The sequence below is a fragment of the Marmota monax genome, unplaced genomic scaffold (assembly GCF_021218885.2).
Source record: "Marmota monax isolate L192 unplaced genomic scaffold, Marmota_monax_Labrador192_F-V1.1 WCK01_AAM20220418_F8-fsc00074, whole genome shotgun sequence".
NCBI lineage: Eukaryota > Metazoa > Chordata > Mammalia > Rodentia > Sciuridae > Marmota > Marmota monax.
Window position 1 is genome coordinate 9189046 of NW_026694232.1, and position 22293 is coordinate 9211338.

The 22293-nt window shown below is 38.8% G+C and overlaps 1 protein-coding gene across 4 annotated transcripts in view; it reads right to left on the reverse strand.

The window, feature by feature from the left end:
* Positions 1-6372, reverse strand: part of Dcun1d1 (defective in cullin neddylation 1 domain containing 1) — a 42742-nt gene extending 36370 nt beyond the window's left edge. Inside the window, exon 1 of one of the 4 annotated variants that reach the window (XM_046466862.2) lies at positions 6224-6372. In XM_046466862.2, coding sequence (XP_046322818.1) covers positions 6224-6226 — 3 coding nt within the window. In that variant the 5' untranslated portion in view covers positions 6227-6372. Of the gene's footprint in view, positions 1-1394; positions 5856-6223 lie in introns of those variants that run through there. The other 3 variants (XM_058586212.1, XM_046466863.2, XM_058586211.1) reach the window with 3 other exon arrangements.
* Positions 6373-22293: the final 15921 nt, after the last annotated feature.

Consider the following 22293-nt stretch of genomic DNA (forward strand, 5'->3'; position numbering starts at 1 on the left):
AACTCCTTACAAATCCATAAGAAAAGTCCAGAGGAAAAAAAGGTTTTTTTGTTTTGTTTTTGGTACTGGGGATTGAACTCAGGGGCACTAAACCACTAAGCCACAACCACAGCTCTATTTTTTGTATTTTATTGAAAGACAGGGTCTCACTGAGTTGCTCAGTGCCTGTCTCGCCATTGCTGAGGCTGGCTTCCAACTCTCGATCCTCCTGCCTCAGCCTTCAGAGCTGCTGGGATTACAGGCGTGCACCACTGAGCCCAGCAGAATAAAAATAAGTTTTCTTTTCTTTTTTTTTAAAAAAAGTAAAGGGAAAAAAATAACCAGAACCAAAAACTAGCAGCTAATATTTATTTGAGCTTCTACTGTGCGCTAGGCATTGTGTTGGCATTTAATTAGGAACAATCTTGCAAGGTGGTCTCACTGATCCCATTTTAAATAATGAGGAACAAGGTTCAGAACACACAATTTAAAGTCATCCAAAAAATAGCAGAGCCAGGATTGAAATTCTGCAGCCAATTTCAAATAAAACTGTTTTTCCATTTATTCTACAGTCTTCATGTGAAACAGAAAACAAAAGGCAAAAGTGTAACCACTAACTTATTGTGTGCACTGGAGGGAGGACAGGAATTGTGAGCAATATTTCTTTACCTCCTTTTATGGAAAAGTTAAGTAACTGACCTTTCCCTTTTCAAATGTAAACAATTTGTATTCTCACTAAAAATTCCCCATTAAGCATTCTCCCACAACCTATCTAAAAGGATAATTTGGGGGTAGAAAGACTATTAAGTGTTTAGTTGGGAGTGGCAGGGAAGAAGATGATAAGATTATTTTAAAGACAATATATAACAGGAAGAAAAATGTGTTTATGGTCCTGTTACTTATTTTAAAAATATGGCTACAATTACAGGTTGGAGGAACAGGTAGAAAAAATCAAAAGTACTAAATAAAAGTCAAGGTTTCCTTTTCCAATAAAAAAGCTTGAAACAGAAAATGCATATACATATGCAGGTTATGGCCAGAAAATATAAGGAAATGTTTGCAATTTCAAATGTTAATCCAAAACAAAACCCTCACAGTATTCTTTTAAATTATAATCTTTACAATACTTATTAGGACTTTGCTGCTTATCATTCTTGCACTGTAACAGTTAAAATTAACTTTTCTTTAAGAGGCAGTGTTCAACTACTGGGTCAAATGTGGAATAATGTGCTACATAAGTATTTTAAACAATGAAATATAGTGTCAATCCACCTAAAAAAAGTCAGAAATATTTTTTATACATGTAGATATTCAAGTGGTTCTGTAGAATTTCCCTCACAGATTTTTAAAGAAAGTATCCCATTAATGGAAATTTAAACAATTTTCTCTTCACTACCAACATAGTGAAATCTCACCTCAAAAAAATAAATTGGCTTTCCTTTCATTTTTCTAAAGAAATTTCCAATTAACACTATTGAGAAACAAACAACAACAACAAAAAAAAACTCAGTTAAATGTGATTTTTAAAGGTCCATAGGTACCTCATTTATAATGGCTAGCATTCAACAATTATACAATATTTTTTCATAAAGATAATAAATGATCCCTGAAAAATAAAATCCAATTCTAAGAATAAGAATACCCAAATCTTAAATAGAAATATTAAGATCCTATTAATAATAAGCACTCTAAATATTTATTAAAATATAACAAGAAAATGGGCTGTGTACTTTAGCAACCTATCTCTGTGCTCAGTTAGAAAAGAACCATTTAAAAGTAAGGTCTTTTAAATTTTTTTTACAATACATAAAAATGGTCTAATAATTCTCAGTGACTAGATACTAATTATATAAAACCAATTCAAAAAAGTCATGAAAGATTATTTTAGAGGCATTTTTCCCCTTGCATTTTTGCTTCTATGATATACACCTAAAGTGGCTAGGTAAACCAGATAGTCAGCCTGTTTCTGTCCACAAAGCAACTGAATCATATTTGGAACTATTTCTCTTCATCAAATGTCAAGGCTAATACTATTGCAACTTTAAAAACCACACATACTGAAATTTAAAAGGGGGCTTTCCCCCAGATTTTCCTTATGCTTAATATGAGGCCATAATCAAAACAGCCATTTGACTCAAATGAATTTTTAAATTTAAAACTTAAAAAAACAAAATTCACAGTGTTAATTTTACTTTCCAACTTTTTTACCAAATGCACAAAAGTGTTGTAATTTTCAACCATACACTAAATGCTTATTTCAGATCATTTTATATGAAACAACTGCTGCTTTTCAATATAAGAGAGAAATCAGACTCCACACCTGTACTTGTGCTTGCTGAGTTTAGGAGAGAGGGAGGGATGGGGGTTGGTGGGGAGATATAAATGTGGAACCAGAGACCATGCTTCTAACCCTTGCTCTGCCACATACTAGCTCTTAACCTACCTTGGTCAAATTATCTAGAACCACTACATTTACATCTCCAGATATCAAAATAATGGTAGTAATAACTATTTCATAAGTGGGAGTAGAGAATAATTTTAACCTAAGAAGCACACAGTATCTTCTCAAATGTCAATTCCCCCCCCCCTACAGGCCCAGTTTTCTGCATACAGACATTAAACTCAGAACAACCACTAGAACATATTCAACAAATCTATGAAAGAGGTTTTGGTGTGTTGTTTTTATTAACCATAGTGTAGGAAGGTAAACTAGTTTTTATTGAACATAGTCATCACAAACAGAATTCAGAACAGTACACATAAGCTAAATGGCAAATAAAACTTTAAGGGTCTTGTCTTTTAAAAGCTGTTTTAAAAATAATTATGATATTGTAATAGTTCACTAAGTGTCGGTAGAAACAAAGACCCAGAATCCCTCAGTGAATTCCCATCTCTATTGGAAAAAGCCAGTATCTTCTCAATGCTCACCTTGTACCCACTCCCTAGCACTCATAGCTCATTTGCTCCATAACCCTATATTACAATTTACACACTGAGCTACAGTCACAGATCTCACTATTCCTCAAATTCTCTCCATCATATTTTTACATAGTTTAGTCCCCTCATCTCCTTAGTATGCTCAAAATTCACATCTCCAGTGTTACACGATTTTGCAACACCACTTCCACCACACACCAGCATTCCCAAACCTTTTCCTAAACACTTTGTTTTCACATAGAACCTAATACCTTCTAAACACATTAAAAAAGATTATATACTTTGTTATTGTCTTTTCCTATTAAAAATGTAACCCTCACCAGAGCAGGGATTACTGTTCAGTGATATGTGTATGTGCATATGTGCGTATGTGCGTGTGTGTGTGTGTGTGTGTGTCTGTGTGTGTTTAACACACACAATCTCTTAAGTGCCTTGAAGAATGTCTAGCACATAATGAACATTTAATAAACAACCAATGAAATCAATCAAGGCCCTCCTTTACTTGTGGATGTGCAAAGAAAAGTAAAGCAAGTTCTGAAAAGAGAACCTGGAACAGACTTACACATTTGGATTTATAAGTTCTGATTTCTGTAGAAAATATAAACTTAAATTTCAAAGTTCACACATTTATAAGAAGCCATTAAAAATACAGTAATTAATAACATTAACCACCTGTTAATTTGAATTTTGTTACTTAACACATTCACTATAATACTAAGGTTTTCCTCTGTTTGATGTTATTTCAAACGCAATTTTCAGCCATATTGCTAGATTTCATGTAATTTAAAAGATTTATTTAGATGTACCACAAATGGGGGAAATGGAGGCCAAGAGAAAATAGTTTTCAGTTCTGTAACAATCTTACAAATTTGAACCTAAAAACCTCCTTCAGCCTGAATTTCTTCTTCTATAAAAGTAGGGAGGAGCAAATGAAATGATTTTTGAGGCCACTTCAGGTCTTGAAATTCTGATGCTGGGTGTATAAAAACCTAACAGCTTACACAACCTACACACACATTTAATAAAAATTATTACAATCATAAAATTGTAAACTGGGTAGAACTTTAGAAATCATCAAATCTGACCCTGCCCTATTACAAATGAGTAAAAAAAGCAATCGAGAAGTTTTGAACACTTTTTAGAAGATTATAATATCAAGGGGCTGGGGTTGTAGCTCACTCTGCCTACCATGTGTGAGGCACTGGGTTCAATACTCAGCAGCACCACTCTAAAATAAATAAAAGTATTCTGTCCCATCTACCAAAAAAAAAAAAATCTTTTAAAAATAATATCATATGGTCTTGTTTGGGGGTTATTTTTGACACATGTGATAGGATGAGTAAGCTGACTAATTTTTTTTCTTATAGAACATATTTCAGATGTCCCATCATTTAAGTTTATTCTAGAATTGACACTAATATGTACTGTAGAAATAGGCTGCACTACTCACATCAAAAATTTAAGATTGGCCCAAAAACTATCTAGACAGTTATAAGTTTATAATAAAATAAATTTTTATGGACCCATGTTGAGTTTCTAAATTAACAATGGCATACCAAGACAATCCTAGTGATATGAAGGGAGTTCTGCCACAGTGTTCTAAATTAATGGTACCTTGTCACCACCAGTATAATTACATGACTTATGGATAAGTTCCAAAACCACCTAATTGAAAATTAACCAAAAAGACAAAAGCTTACACGAAGCTCCAACCCAAGCTGAACTCTTTATCTGAATCGCATTAATCCTGAAAACCTGAACAAGTGATGAACATCAACATGGATGATCTGGAGACTATACTAAACTATACTACTGAACAATTCAATGCTCTTAGTATTTACCAGAGAATTGCATTTCATTATTTCAAGCTTTTTATACGCAACTGAATGCGAAGAGTTTGGAAGCTCTTGGAGTTTTATTTATTGAAATTCCTGGTGGAACTCTGAACTTACATCGTACTATCCATCCAAACATTAACCTGTACTTCATAGGAAAGTTTTCTTACAAATCGTAAAGTTTTATGAAACTTATCAAAGAACAGAACCCTGAATATGTGGCAAACTAGACCACTTATCCATACAGGACACCAAAATACTGACAAGTTGGGATGTTAGGGCTAGATATTAGTCGGTCAGCGAAAATAACGCACTAAAACCAAAGACACTGAGGCATTCCTTTAACACCGGAGCGCATATACACACTCCTCAAAGAGGCCTTTATGTTCCCCATAAGCAAAAGGACAATATCATTTTTACTATTCATACAGTAACCTGCAAGGAATTCCACTCAAGCTCAGACTGTAAAATGCCAAACATCGCTTCTGAAAAACAAAGAGTGTGCAACAGAGTCAGATACGTAATTACCAAAGTAAACAATGTGATTATAAGGGTCTTTAAGCTTGGAAGACTTTTACCCCCCAAACGAAAAAGGGGAGTAACTTGATAAACTGTTTTTTAAAAATCACAAATGGTCCTTAACTGCTATAATAAAGCCATTACTCCTCCCACCCCAAGCAAATAAAATAGGTACTCCAAAGGCAGCAAGTCTGTTTTCCCTAATTCTATGAAATGAGAACAGGTTGCACTTCCGTACCCCCCTCCCCCAAGTTCAGTAGTCTCCCTTGTTTTCAGTAGAGAGGTAAATATAACCTCCACCAACTGGCCAGTTAAACTCTTCTTTCCCCAAAGCATGGGACGCATAGGGAAATGATGGAGAGGGGAAAAGGTCTGATACCCCGCCCCAAGCAAAACTGCCTGGGAGACTTGAGGGGTGCCAGAGCCCGGAGTGGAGGAGGGAAAGAGGCGCCGCCAAAGTCTTGCCTTCTCCCGGGCCGGGCAGAGAGGGAAGCCCCGGCTCCGGGGCGGGAGGGAGGCTCCTCACCGGGACCCGGGACCCCAGTCCCCAGCCAGACACAATGGAGCCGGCGAGGGGGCCGGGCAGGGGCAGGGCCGTTGCCCCCTCCCCTCCCCCCGCCCCAACGCCTCCCCCACCCGCGCCGGGCCCGGGCGAGAGGCACCAGGGCCGCTCCCCGCGCCCCAAACTCCCTGGGTCTCCAGACTAGGCCCGACTCCGCTCCGCCTCCTCGGCTCTCGCGTAGCGGCGGCGTCCGGGCGGGAAGGGGCAAAGGAGGAAGGGAGAGGCGGGAGGAGAGCCCCCGCCCGGGAGCGGGACGGAGGCCGCGGGCCGAGGCTCGGGGCTACGGGGTCGCCGCGGGGCGGGGGGCAGAGGGCAGCCGGGGCGGGGTGCGCGGCAGCGCCTGGCCCCAGCCGGCGGGGCGGGCGGGCGGCGGGCGGCCGCAGTGCCTCACCATGTTGGTGTCCTCCAGGCCTCTCCCCTCCTCCTCCGGCTCCGCAGCGAATGGACGGCGGCGGCGGCGGCGGCTCCTCTCACGGGCTCGCCGGGCTCCCGCTCATGCGCAGTGCGGAGCGGCCCCGGCGCGGCCCGAGGAGGCAGCCCCGGGCCTCAGGAGGCGGAGGGACGGGGGCGGGCAGCGGAGCCGAGCGCGGGGCTTCCCCGGGCGCGGGGGTCCCCGGGGCTGGGAGCGCGGGCGGGAGAGAAGGAGTGGCGGGCGGCGCACGCCCTCCGCGCGCCGGCATCCTCCCGCCACGCCTGCCGGTCTCCAGCGCGGCGGGGTGGGGGCGCCGAGGGACATCCCACCTCCGCTTCCTACTCGGCTTCTTCCGCCGTCGGACCGCGGCGGTTGGTTCTACACCGGCTCAAAGGTGCGATGGCCATTAACTTGAGAAGCTGGGGGCGACTGAAAGGGATGAATGAAGCGCTTGATCCATCCCAAACCACCCCTCCCCATCAGTACACAAAAAAAAAAAAGAGTGAGGAGAAAGAAATAATGAAAACACTATGTTAGTGCCCCAACTCCCTGTTCCAGTATCTAGACTGCATCAGTTCACCCGCGTAAATATGCCAGGGAAGATCTTAATCTGGCCCTGTGTGAATCCTAAAATCCTTTAGGATGGGACAGTTTCTTCCCAGACCTAAGGGCCAGGAAGACCTTTAGGATAGCCCTAGAGTTCTGGGGGAGGATTGGGCAATTGAGGCCCCGCGCATGAGGGCCTGCTGACTGCTTGCTCAAAATTGCCCCTCAGTTCAACCTTTCCAGGATAAGTTTTGGAAGAATTTACAGGACTTTTTTTTTTTTCCCTGAGGGTAGATGTCACCAGGTGGACAGTCCAAATGTGACCTAGCATAGGTTCTAAGTCAGCTGGGGCAGAAGAGCACCAGGATTGTGAGCTGGGGATCTAGTGAACAAATAAGTGGTGCAAGGAGTACGAAAGACTCATTTGGAGTAGTCCCTATCCTTAAAAATATGTCTCTGTTGGAGACTAGTCACCTTCCCATACAAAAGAAGGAAATAAGAAAGGTAATATAGCAAACCTACTCATAAAATCATATCTAAGACTTGAGGCAAGAATTTGTTTCATAACAAGACCAACTGGTGTAGACCTGTTGTCATTACCAAAATTGTCCTCCCCCCACCCTAACACAGGCATGTCCTTTCAGATCCCCCATATCTTAACAACTCTGAATTTCTTATCAAATCAACAATCAAAAAAAAAATTTGTGAGGGCCTCCTGGAACCAACCGTATATTGAGAGCCCCCTAGGCTCCACCAAGACAGACCTTTGGCACCCGCAGACCATTCCTTCATTCATTCCACCAACATTTAGTATGTGCATACTAAGGTGGTAAACTTCTTGCTAATCTCTAGGAAGGCAGTTCTACAAAGACAAGCCAGATCTGCCTCATACAGCAAGCCTGAAAAAGAACCCCATCCATGGGTGTTCCCCAGGAATTCATCTAGCAACATAAAATATTCGGTTGACCTAAAACGTTAACATCTAGGATCTTAACAAAGAGGATTCACTGTATCTCTTAGCCAGCTGTGCTCTACTTCATTGAAGTATAATAGCTTGTGAGTTTTGTCAAGCTGTTTTTTTTCCAAATTGCCCGTGTCGAGGGACAGTTCTTAGCTTTCATTCTACTTCACCTCACTCCTACATTTTAAGGCTTCCTGTTCGAATTTCCATCATGTTTTTTCAGAACTCAATTTTCTACTTTCCTCCATCCTCTGTGACCACTGTCCTTTACTGGATGTACTCTTTGCCTTTTCAATGTTCAGCTTTCCAGAATCATCCCCAAATATCTTCCTGTATACACACAGTGTCATGTTCTCACATTCCTACAATGGCTAGTACTGCCTATAACTCAAGTAGCCTCATTTCCCCTACTTCCAGCTCCTAAGCAACAGACCTAATACTAGTCATTCCACAGGCTCCCTCAAGCTCAACAAATTCAAAATCTTATCCCTGAACCCTCTTTCCTCTGGTATTTTTACCAGATCATCCAATTTGGAAATCTGAGAATCATCCACAACTCTTTCTGTCTCATCTGCCTTGATCTAAGCTGTTAACCAAGTCTCATCAATTTCATCCCCTAAATAACTTCTAAATCTGCACCCTACCTTCTATCCCTTAGCCAAGTCTTTATCATCTCTTCCCCTCTATTCTCATCTTATCAGCTTACCTAATGTGGTCCCTACTCTTTTCCCACTGTATCAGAATTGTTTTTCAGAAATACAAATCCTAATTTGTTTCTTAAATTCTCCTAGGAATATCTCAGCATAAGCCTCTTTGGCAAGGCATAGATTCTCTCTTCTTATCTATCTATTCTTGCCATTCCCCACTACCCTCTACACAACTGCAGCTCATGTTTCAGTTTTAAATAGCCAAACCTACATATTTCTTGATATTTCCTTGCTTTCACTCATTCTGCTTTCCGTGGCATACTGGCTAACCCTGACAGAGTTTTCTATAAGTCATACACTGTTCTAAGCCCATCACACACTTATAATTCTCAATTCCACCCTCTGAGCTATGCCTCGTTTTTATGCCCATTTTACAGAGGAAGAAACTGAAACAGAGAGATTAAATAACATGCCTAAATTTCCACAGCAAGTAAGTAGTAGAGCTGGAATTTAAATTCAAACAATCTGACTAAAATCTATTCTCTTAAGCACCACAATGTATTTCCTACCAAGACCTTAGTAATCAACTTAAAGACGGTCTTCTCTGTGATTTTCTCCTGACTCATTTCTGGGCTCCAGCAGTTGGGCATGTTTCTCCTTCAGTACTTCTATGACACCTTGTATATACTTCCATTACACTTATGACATCATATGATAATCATTTGCCTCCATGACCACCTCCCCTGCCAGACTCTGCACTGCTCCAGGGCAGAGACCTGAGTGTATACATATTTTGAGTTTTTAGTATAAAGTGAGGTCCTGACCTATGTAACATATGTGCTACAGAGTAGTAGTTGGATAAATAAAAGAAAGAAAGGTCTTAAGACTAGCTAGGGCTGAGAATATGGATATGGCCCAGTGGGAAAGTGCTTACCTAGCCCGAGCCAGACCCTGGGTTCAATCCCCAACACTGCAAATAAATAAACAAAAAGACTGTGCCTATATGGTTATTATAATGGAATTTCTGTCCTTGGCAGATGTATGTTGTACCATATGGTCAGATGGTGAATGTAGTAGCGACTGTACCCATCACTGCACTTCCTAGCTACAGTACTGAATGTGAAATGGAGAATTATTACTCAATCGTCATTACTTGTTAAAATTGTCCTAGTTATTTTTAAAATGGAAAAGAGTCCTGAAGATAAAGCATACATTACAATGTTTGATTAACAAAAGGATATTCATTAACATGTTCTATTACTTTTTATGAGGTTTCAAATACTTAGGTTAAGGTTTTGCATTTTTTCAAGTACAGAATTTCTAAAGATTATTTTTATAGTAACAATCTCAATACAACAATAAGAATTAAGATGGAAACATCTCACTGAAATCTACTCTTCTCCTTTCTTTTTCTCCCCCCCCCACAAACATACATACACATACATATTCACTGTACACTTACAGTGACAAACTAATACAGAGTATTTGTAGATATGTGATATTTCAAAGTAAAACTTCTAAGTTGAAAATAATTATTGTTGCAAAAGCTTAAAAATTCACATTAGTAATATTCACTGATAAAATAGTTTTAGTTCTATTTCAAGCAACAAATAAAACTGAGGATTCTATACTTTCAGAATCTATCTTTAGCAGAAAGGAAGAGCAGAAGAAATCTGAAAAGACAGATTGCTGACATTTCTGGTAGTTCATCTAACTAAAATTAAGCTGCAGGGTTAGGTATAGTTCAAAGGCACTAGGGATGCATAGCCGCCAACCTCTCACACTTCACTTGGGTAGACTTAATTTTGCCCAATATTTACATTTACATTAATAGAGTCAGGCTTTCCTACTTATAAATATGTAAATGAGATTGATCAATGGAACTTATTTTGGTTGGAGTATAACATGGCATTTACATCTTATCAATCCAGCATTATAACTTCTTTTATTTTTTTCATGCTGGAACTTATACATTCTAAGCATACACTCTACCACTGAGCTATCCCCTCAATCTCCAGAATTATAACAGTTTCTCCTTCTTCTCCTTTTTCAGTGCTAAGGATCAAACCAGGACCTCGTGCATGCTAGACAAGTGCTCTACACTGAGCCATATACTCAGCCCTACAACAATTTTTTAAAGATTTTTTTTTAGTTGTAGATGGACACAATATCTTTGGGTTTTTTGTTTGTTTGTTTGTTTGTTTTTTATTTTTTTGTTGTTGTTGTTTTAATGTGGTGCTGAGGATGGAACCCAGTGCCTCACATGTGCAAGGCAAGTGCTCTACCACTGAGCCCCAGCCCCAGCCCCGCCACAACGATTTTTCAAAGGGTAAATCAGACAAAGTAGATCTCAGGGTCACAGGAAATCTCATGTGGAAGTCATAGACCCAAATTCATGCCCAAATAATCAGAGTGGGGGGTTAAAATCAAAAGTTTTCGACTTTCCCCCTCCCCAAAAGAACATTACCAGTAAACTGATGGAATGACTGCTTAGGACTCTTCCTTCATGTTCTGAATCATTTGAAGAAGAATCCTTAATCAGTACAAAAGGAAAAACCTCAAGGACTGCGTAAAAAAACAAGATTCCAATGGGTTACCTTCTAAGAAAAAAAAAAAAAAAGGAAATATTCACCAGAGCCAGTCTGTCACCTCAAGGTACATGTGGATCTGTTGATTTTAGCTGCTCCTCACTCATGGTAGAGGAATGGACTTGCGGTAACAGCTGGGACTTCAGGATCAGCAATGGGAAGCTATCTGAGACAATCACTGATGATGTCACAATGTTCCACTATCCAATGTTCCCACACTATCCATCCTAGAGCTTCCTGCCCAGCCCAGCTTGTCAGTCCCAGATGAAACCACACTCAGCCCAGGACAGCTTGTCTTGGTTGTAAAGAATGAGTTCACTATAACCATACTGACTGAAACACCCAGAGAGCAGAGTAGATGATCCTTGCAGAATCCTGGGTATTTGGATACTTTTGGTACATGACCAAGGCATTTTCCACTGATGACAGAGGGATGCTGGTATTGAATCACTCCCTGCTTTCCTCTCTTTATTCAATGGGTGGTACTTAAGGCATAAAAAATTTTCTGGAATTTGGTATTTCCAAGCATAAAATGAAAAGATTAGAATTACAATAATTTTCCATCAAACACTGATTTTAATTGATCCCTTTCTAGTAGACTGCTGTGAGCTTCCCTCACAGATCAGGAAAATATGGCCAGTTACTTTCATCCCTTCATTCCAAGTATATAAAGTGTCTATGCCAGCCCTGTCTGACAAATATAAGACAAGCCACAAATGTAGAGCAAATATTAAGTTTTTAATTCTCTGATAGTGACATAAATAAGTAAAAAATGTGTTTGTTTTTGATATTTCATTTAATCCAGATATCCAAAATATCAGCACTTACATCGATGTTCATAGCAGCTCAATTCACAATAGCAAGACTGTGGAACCAACCTAGATGCCCTTCAATAGACGAATGGATAAAAAAAATGTGGCATTTATACACAATGGAGTATTACTCTGCATTAAAAAATGACAAAATCATAGAATTTGCAGGGAAATGGATGGCATTAGAGCAGATTATGCTACGTGAAGCTAGCCAATCCCTAAAAAACAAATGCCAAATGTCTTCTTTGATATAAGGAGAGTAACTAAGAACAGAGTAGGGACGAAGAGCAGGAGAAGAAGATTAACATTAAACAGGGATGAGAGGTGGGAGGGAAAGGGAGAGAGAAGGGAAATTACATGGAAATGGAAGGAGACCCTCAGGGTTATACAAAAGTACATACAAGAGGAAGTGAGGGGAAAGGGAAAAATAATACAAGGGGGAGAAATGAATGACAGTAGAGGGGGTAGAGAGAGAAGAGGGGAGGGGAGGGGAGGGGGGATAGTAGAGGATAGGAAAGGCAGCAGAACACAACAGACACTAGTATGGCAATATATAAATCAATGGATGTGTAACTGATGTGATTCTGCAATCTGTATATGGGGTAAAAATGGGAGTTCATAACCCACTTGAATCAAAGTGTGAAATATGATATGTCAAGAACTATGTAATGTTTTGAACAACCAACAATAAAAAATTAAAAAGAAAAAAAAACCAAAATATCAGCACTTTAACAGGTATTCAATGTAAATAATTATTGCAATATTTTACCTTTTTTTTAAGTCTGAAATTTGATAAGTATAGTTATGGTTTGGATTTTTTTTTTTTAATGGTTTGGGTCTTAAAAGTCTCCCAAGAGTTCATGCATTGAAGACTTGATCCCCAACTGATGGCATTATGGGGAGGTGGTGGAACTTTTAAGAGGAGGGGCCTTGTGGAAGGAAGCTAGGTCATGGGGTCCTAACATGAAGGGCAAATTGGGACTCCAGGCCCTTTCTCTCTCTCTCTCTCTCTCTCTCTCTCTCTCTCTCTCTCTCTCTCTCTCTCTCTCTCTCTCTCTCCTTCCTGACCACCAGAAGGTGAGCAGCTTTCCTGCCATATGTTTCTGCCACTATAGACTATCTCACCAAATGATTATGGACTGAAACCTATGAAACTGTGATCCAATATAAGCATCTCCTTATAAACTTATCTCCAATATAAGCTGACTGACATAAATATTTCATACCTAAGATACATCTTAATTTGGACAAGCCACATTTTAAGTTCTTGGTTGCCAAATATGGTTGTGGCTCCTATTTTGGTCAGCACAGCCTAGGCAGTGGCTGGCCTGAAGTAAATGCTCAACGGATGGAAGTTATAGTACTCTTATCTTCGATATCAATGAAAACCAAAGTAAACCTGAGATATTTATATGTAATCAATATTAGGCATAAAAATACTTAGCACTGGGGAAATTAATCTCCTTCGTTGGAAAGAAAATTTGGCAAGAGAGCAATGTCTTATTCCTCTTCTTCTTCAACTAAGAGTTGCTTTACTACCAAGCAACATCATCAGCCCTTTCTATTTTTGTATTTTGAGACAAGAGCTCACCACATTGCCCAGGCTGGCCCTGAACTTGTAATCTTCCTGCCTTAGCCTCCTGAGTTCCTGGGATTACAGGCATGTGCCACTGTGCCCAATAAGAATTATTTTTTAAAAATAAATATCTCACCATGGCACATGCCTACAATCCCAGCAGCTCAGAAAGCTGAGGCAGGAGAATTGCAAGTTCAAAGCCAGCCTCAGCAATTTAGAGAGATACTGTCTTGAAATAAAAACTAAAAAGGGCTGGGAATGTGGCTCATGTGGTTAAGCACTGCTGAGTTCAATTCCCAGTACAATAAATAAATATCTCAGAGCTGGGCTTGTAGCACAGGCCTGTAATCCCAATGGCTCAGGAGGCTGAGGCAGGAGGGGCAAGAGTTCAAAGCCAGCCTCAGCAAAAGTTAAGCTCTAAACAACTCAATCAGTCCCTGTCTCTAAATAAAAATACAGAATAGGGCTGGGGATGTGGCTCAGTGGTGGAGCACCCCTGAGTTCAATCTGGTACCCCCAAAATAAAAATAAAAAATAAATATCTCTGGGATAATCATCTTCAGTGTACATAACAAACTAGGAAAAACATCCATACAAATTTATAAATGTCTTCTAAGCACCCATAATTTGCCTGGCTCTGAACAAGTCATTCTTTTTAATGTGATTTCTGCACAAGGATTTTTCAATCAAAAAATAATACATGAAACAATAAAATACATTTCACAAGTACTTCAGGGCTATACAGTAAATAAATAAATGTTATCTTCTCCATTTCCTTCAGAAAAAAAATGTCATTTTCTCCATTTTGTTCTTTCCTTTCTTCCTAAAGGAAAATGGAGAAATTTTAAAGAAATTTCTCTTTTCAAAGAAGTTACTTAGGACAGGTAAGGAAAGAAGAGTTTGAAGGAAAAGTTTTCTTTGCAAATATAAGATTTAAAAAATGTATCAGGGTCAGATTAGCCTATTACACCAGGAAAGAGAAAAAATATGAAAATTACAGAATGCTTATATTATGACATGATCATGTTGAGGAGAGAGAAAGAGAGAAATTCAATAAAGAAATCAAAAGGTGAAGGCTGAATGGTTTAACAGGAGACCAGGGAGAATCCTTCAGGACATTGGTCAAGGAGACCCCTAGGTGAAGGTTTTTAAAGATAAAATGTGACACAGTAGCACTTAATTGACCAAAAGGAAACGAAAAGGCTAGGGCCACATATCAGCACAATGAAACAAGATAATTAATTTTAGAAAATTTGAAGAGGTCCCTTGATTGGTTGACATCCAGACCATAAATGGGACATGTATGAAATGGGTGTTGAGTAGAGAGGAAGGAAGTACCAAGCCTCATGGTTAGGCCTGCTGGGTGAGCACTTGGGGAGGCGTTGAGTGCAATGGGCAGATCAGGTCTGGCTGGATAGAACAGCAGGCATGGGAGAGGTTGAGAGAGAGGAAGAGATTATTTTCAGTCTTGATCGATAGGATACAGCCCTACAGAGTAACAGCATAGCTGTGGAATGTGTAAGAGAATACCTGGTTCAGTCTGTGCAAATGCGACAGGACTGCATACCTTGGGTGAAGTCTGTGGCACAGAGCCCAGGTTCTTAGTCTACCTCCCTTGAGCCAGGTGTTGTTTGGTTGGTTGATTTTGTGCTTGAGAAGGCTCTAAGAGTTAATTTCAATCCTTCAGATGGGGAATTTTTTCAAAAGAACTAATAAACTATTGATAATCATTTATGAAGTCATTGTAATTGTAATTTTCAATGTTATCTCCTATATTACTTGAAGTTCAGATCCTTTTCACATTTTTTATTATTTTTATATATTACTTTTATATAACTTGGAAAGTGAGGTGTGACATCAGCTTGGAACTCCTGAAATAGGCCTCTGGGTTATGTAAAAGAATCATGGACTCAAAGTACATTCTAGTTTGGCCATACGACTGGGTAAATCACACCTACCTTCTCTAACACTCAATTCCCCTGACCTGGCAATAAAAGGAGAACTTTGGATTAAAATAAACTTTGGTTCCCTTCCAACTTGAAATTTGAACTTTCCTCAAAACTCCAGGAACTATAATTGTTTTCATTAAGTCATCTATTTCGATATTTGTTGAACATATACCAGTTAGCCACAGTATGAAATGTTAGGACTATGGAGAAAGAACAAAACAGTCCTGACACCCCCATCCAACCTTCTCAACCCAGGAACTCAGGATCAAGCAATGGGAATGTAGGGGAGGTGAAAAGGTGTGTCTGGGAAGGTTGTACATGAACTGCCTCTGGGGAGCCCAGGAGACTATGAGCATAGTAGTGGCTGTGTTTTGTTACAGAATTTGGGCTTTGAGTGACCTGGATCTGAGCTTGAACCAGTCTGTGCTATTTATTCCAAAGGTGATGATGGCACATTTCTCAACCTCTCTGAATCCTAGTGTCATCATTCGTAAATTCCTACCTTGTAGCATTGTGTGAAGAGTAAATAAGACAACTTGTATGCTAGTGGCAGACCCTAGACAACTTTGACAACTAATGGCTGCTCATTTTAGAAGAAGTGACATATGAATGGAGCTCCAAACAATGAACAACAGTGAGTCCCTAATGGAGGTGACTCAGTTTGGCTTTCAGAAAAGGAAAGTCATTTTAAATATTATACACCATGAACAGTTGAACAATTTAGAAATAAGCAAAAATTTCAGTTGCAAAAGCTGAAGATGGTGGGGTATAGTTCAGTGGAAGAATGCTTGCTTAGCATGCATGAGGTCCGTAGTTTGAGTCCCAGAACCCCCCCCCCAAAACAAAACAAAACAAAACAAAATCCCCTAGATGTCGTTTTTGCCCGAAAGCACCCTCAACTCAAGAACTGGTACTTAATAGACTAAAAAATAATCCAAATCTGCCACAATCATAGGAATTATTAAGGTTACACAATGAGAACAACATTGGATAGATAATCAGTTCCCTTTAAACACCATGCCAACACAGATTATTCTGACAGTTGACTTGGTTCTAGCATCTGGAAACATTTTGACCACAACAGCCAACTTGATTGGTTACAAATATCTTCATACCACTATCACATTTCTTCTCCAAATCTTAAGGGGCCATGATAAGAAGTTACGATGATGATGATGGTCAATGACTACTTAGGAAACATTTTTTTAACCTTTCCGGGATGCAAAATAGAGCAGGAGGCAATTTCTTTCTCTCCTATCTGTAGTCAATGGAACAATTTGACTCTGAGGCACCCAGGTCCTGACATGTCATCTGTTTCTGTTCATTCAGTGTCAATAGAGGACTCTGGACAGATCCTCGGATGAGGCACTGATCAAATGATTGTCAAATCAGTAGATAAAATCTGCTTTAGCCTTTAATGATAACTTATGGAACTTGTTTCACAAAAGGAAAGAGAAGCATTTGAATAATTGCAGAAATTACAATAATGCAAATTATCCCTACATATGTCTGTAGAAGTAAGGCAGATGTTGCCATTCCATGAAGACACTATTTTCCTGATTCCAAACATCACACTCCCTCAAAAAAGACATTAAAAAAAAATAGAACTACAGAGTAATATCCGTCTTAAACATAGATGCAAAAATACTTGAAAAGATATTGACAGACAACTGGGGGTGTAGCTAGCAGTAAAGCACTTGTGTGAGGCCCTGGATTCAATGCCCAGCAAAAATTTAAAAATTCAAAATAAAAAAAGAAATAAATAAATAGAACATTTTAGAATGAGCACACTGAGTTGAATAATGTACAAAAAGAATTATACGCCATGATCAAATACCCAGGAATGCAAAATTGATTTTATAGTTAAAAACAATTAGCATAATGCATCACATTAATAGAATAAAAGACAAAAAGCTTACCATCTTAATAGGTGAAGAAAAAAAAACCTTTAACAAATTCCAATATTCATTCATGGTAGCAATTCTCAACTAGCTAAAAATCAAGGGAATTCCTTACATCTGAAGGGCATCTACAAAAAAAACTTCACACAGAATCCCAGCAGCTTGGGAGGCTGAGATAGGAGAATTGGGAGTTCAAAACAAACCTCAGCATTGGTGAGGTGCTAAGCAACTCAGTGAGACCTTGTCCTAAATAAAATACAAAATAGGGCTGCGGATGTGGCTCAGTGGTCAAGTGCCCCTGAGTTCAATCCCCGGAACCCCCCAAAAATTAAAAATAAAAATAAACTTGCACCAATGTCCTACTTATTGGTAAAAGACTGAATGCTCCTCCCTAAAACAGAAACAAGGCAAAAATGTCTGGTATCACCACTTGTACTGTTCATTTTCCATTGCTGTAACAAAATACTCAAGCCTAGGTAACATATAAAGAAAAGAGAGTTATTAAACTTACAGGTTTGGAAGCTGAAATCCAAGTAGTATGCATAAGATTTGGTAAGGGTCCTTTTGGCTGCATCTTATCATGACAGATGGCATCATGGTAGGAGGATGTGTCAGACCGAAAGATCACGTGGTAAGACAGGAAGCCAGAGAGATAGGGGAGGGCCAGGCTTGCTTTTTATAACAATCCTTTCTTAAGAACCAACCGGGATCCCACAAGAGCTACATCAGTTCTTTCCAAAGGTAGTGCTACTAATGATCTAACCAACTCCCACTATTCAACATTGTATTGAGGTTCCAGCCAGCTCACTAAGGGGGGAAATGTTAAGGCATGCAGAAGAAAAAAGAAATAAAACTATCTTTATTCTCAGATTACTTTGTCCTATATGTAGAAAAACTTAAGATGCCTCACCACCGGCTAAAACTGCTAGAACTGAAAAAAAAAAAATAGTTCAGCAAGGCCACTGAATACAAGATAAATATTTTAAAAATCAATTGTAGTTCTATACGCAAGCAACAAATAATATGAAATTAAGAGAGCAACTTAGTTCACAATAGCATGAAACATAATAAAGTTCTTAGGGATAAATTAAATAAAAGAAATGCAAGATTTGTACATTGAAAATCATAAAACCTTGCTAAGAGAGATAAGGAAGGTCTAAGTTAAGGCTAGTCCATGTTCATGGATTAAAGAGAGCTGATATTGTTAAAATGCCAATTCTCATCAGGTATGGTGGCACACACCTATAATCGTAGCAGCTCAGGAGGCTGAGGCAGGAGGATTGTAAATTCAAAGCCAGCTTAAGCAATTTAGCAAGGCTCTAAGCAACTCAGCAAGACCCTGTTTCTAGGGCTGGGGATATAGCTCCGTTGGTAGAGTGCTTGCCTCACATGCATAAGACCCTTGGTTCAATCCCTAGCTACCCCCCACACCACACACACACACATGCACACATACACACACACAAAAGACCTCTTTCTAAAAAAAGTAAAATAAAAAATGGGATGTGGTGTGGTTAAAAAAAATAATTTACCCCAAATTAATGTATAGGTTCAAAGTAATCACTATCAAAATATCAACAGGTTTTGCAGAAATTAAGGAGTTTATCCTAAAATTTATATGGAAATTCAAAGGACTTAAAAAGAATAACAAAGTCAGAGGACTTGTAGTTCCTTTCAAACTGTAGGAAAGCTATGGAAATCCAGATACTGTAGTCCTCGCATAGGACAGACATACATTAATTACACACAGAGAAAACCAGAAATAAACCTTTATATGTATGGTTAATTGATTTTTTGTTTGTTTGTTTTCCTTTTTTGCAGTTCGGGGATTGAACCCAGAGCTTTACACTTGCTAAACAAATGCTATACCACTGAGCTATATCCCAAGACCCAACTGATTTTTAATCAAGGTAACAAAGCAACTCAATTCGAGGAATAGTCTATTCAATAAATGGTGTTGAAACACATGGATATCTTATTTAAAAAATGAATTTATAATTCACTTTGTACCATTAAAAAAAAAAAAACAAAAAGCCAAAAACTAAAATTTGGATCACAAACCAAAATGTAAGAGCTAAAATTGTAGAAAGCATTGGAAAAAATACTCATCACCTTGAGTTAGTCCAGGAGTCCTTGAACATGACTCCCAAACACAACCCAAAACAGAAAAAAATGATAGACTGGACTTTATCAAAATTTAAATTTTTATACTTACAAAGACATTAAGAAAATGAAAAGACAAGTCACAGACTGCAGAAAAATATGTGCAAATCACAAACCTAATAAAGGTCTTTTTTCAATTTATTTTTAAATTTTTTATTGATTTTTTAAAATAAATGACAGTAGAATGCATTACATTTCTTATTATACATATAGAGCACAATTTTTCATATCTTTGGTTGTATATAAACTATGTTCACACCAATTCATGTCTTCATACATGTACTTTGGATAATGATGTCCATCACATTCCAACATCCTTGCTAACCCCCTCTGCCCTATCTAGAGTTTGTCTATTCCTCCCATGCTTCCCCTCCATACCCCACTATGAGTCAGCCTCCTTATATCAGAGAAAACATTCGGCATTTGATTTTTGGGGATTGGATAGCACTTAGCATTATCTTCTCCAACCATCCATTTACCTGCAAATGCCATGATTTTATTCTCTTTTATGCTGAGTAAAATTCCATTGGGTATATGTACCACATTTTTTTTTTATCCATTCATCTACTGAAGGGCATCTAGGTTGGTTCCACAGTTTAGCTATTGTGAATTGTGCTGATATAAACATTGATGTGGCTGTGACCCTGTAGTATGCTGTTTTTAAGTCCTTTGGGTATAGACCAAGGAGAGGGACAGCTGGGTCAAATGGTGGTTCCATTCCCAGTTTTCCAAGGAATCTCCATACTGATTTCCATATTGGCTGCACCAACTTGCAGTCCCACCAGCAATGTATGAGTATGCCTTTTTCCCCACATCCTTATTTCCCCAACACTTATTGTTGTTTGTCTTCATAATAGCTGCCATTCTGACTGGAGTGAGATGGTATCTTACAGTAGTTTTGATTTGCATTTCTCTAATTGCTAGGAATGATAAACATTTTTTCATATATTTGTTGATTGATTCTATATCCTCTTCTGAGAAGTGTCTGTTCAGATCCTTGGCCCATTTATTGATTGAGTTCTTTGTTTTCCTAATAAAGGTCTTATATTCAGAATATAAAAAGAAATTTACAAATCAATAAGAAACTTAATTTTTTTTTTTTTTTTTTGTACTAGGGATTGAACCCAGAGGTGCTTAACTGCTGAGCCACACCTATGGTCCTTTTATTTTTTATTTGCTAAGTTGCTGAGGCTGGTCTTGAACTTGAGATCCTCCTGCCTCTGGGATTATGGGTATGTACCACTGCACCCAGAAAAAAATTTTTAAATTGATGAAAGATTTGAATACCATTTTACCAAGAAATATCTGAATTTTTTTTATACCTTTATTTTGTTTATTTATGTTTATGTGGTGCTGAGGATGGAACCCAGTGCCTCACACATGCGAGGCAAGCACTCTACTACTGAGGTACAACCCCAGCCCCAAGAAAGATCTATTAGTGTCTAATAAATGTATGAAAATATGTTCATAATTAGTCATTAGGGAAATGTAAAATAAAGCCATAGTGAGATAATACTACATATCCACCAGAAAGCTATATTTAAATTTGGGGCCTTTCCAAGTTTTGACAAGCAGACAGTGAAACCAGAACCCTCATTCATTGTTGGTAGAATTTAAAATAGAAATTGTTTTGAAAAACTTTCACAATTTCTTAAAAACTTAAACTTACCATACCACCCAACAATACCAAGATTAGGTATTTGGGTGGGTCATGGTGGCTTACACCAGTCATCTCAATGGCTCCGAAGCCTGAAGCAGAGTGATAATGAGTTCAAAGCCAGCCTCAGCAATTTAGAGAGGTCCTAAGCAACTCAGCAAGACCCTGTCTCCAAATAAAATACAAAAAGGGTCTGGGAATGTGGCTCAGTGGTTAAGCACCCCTGGGTTCAATCCCTGGTATTAAAAAATGAAATAGAGGGGCTGGGGATGTAGCTCAAGTGGTAGCACGCTTGCCTGGCATGCGTGCGGCCCCGGTTCAATCCTCAGCACCACATACAAAGATGTTGTGTCTGCCGAAAACTAGAAAATAAATATTAAAAAAAAAATTCTCTCTTAAAAAAAAATGAAATAGAAAAAAAATACTAGATACCAGATATTTACCCGAAAAATGAAAGATGTGTGCAAGAATGTTCATAGCAGCATTGTGCATAATAGACAAAAACTGGAAAATATTCGTATGTTTATCAACTGGTGAATGGACTAAAAAAAGATGGTATACTTACACAATGGAATATTAGTCAGCAATTAAAAGGTGATATAATATGGTTCCTTTTCCCCCTTTGCTTAAAAATTAGAGTCTCCCTGGGTAGAAAACAAGCTAGGAAAGTGAGCTACTGGCTTCTAGGTGGGGTGGAAGCACCTTAATATAAAAAATTCTTCAGACACAGAAAGGATTTTCAATTGCTTTTATTGGGTATTGCAAAACATAAGAAATAGCCACTGGTATCTTCCTTTTTAGGACACGAAAATGGGTTACAAATTTGGGATTTTGATGTAATTAAAATTTTCTAGGCTTAAAAGATGACTGAGATAAAAGTATCAATGTTAAGGGCAAGGTATGCATTGTGTGCAGACCTGTCCTTTTCCCAAAAAACACTAAAGCAAGATTTGTGCACTGAATCCTAGCCACAAAATTTCTACTCCAACCTCCCCAATCACTTTGTCACACCACTCAACTGATGTTCTGGGCTCTAAAGTCAAGCCTCAACTCTCTCTTTACCATTGAGGTCTCAGTCAGCTTCACTCACCACGTCTTGCTCAAAAATAATTCCAGTGGTCACTTCCGGTCTATATCATCCAAACTCTTTAGCTTGAGCTTTAGGAACTCCATTCTTTGAACACAACTTGTGATGACTTGGAATGCATCTGAGCTATATTTCCCTGGACTCCCTTTCTTGTATGTTTCC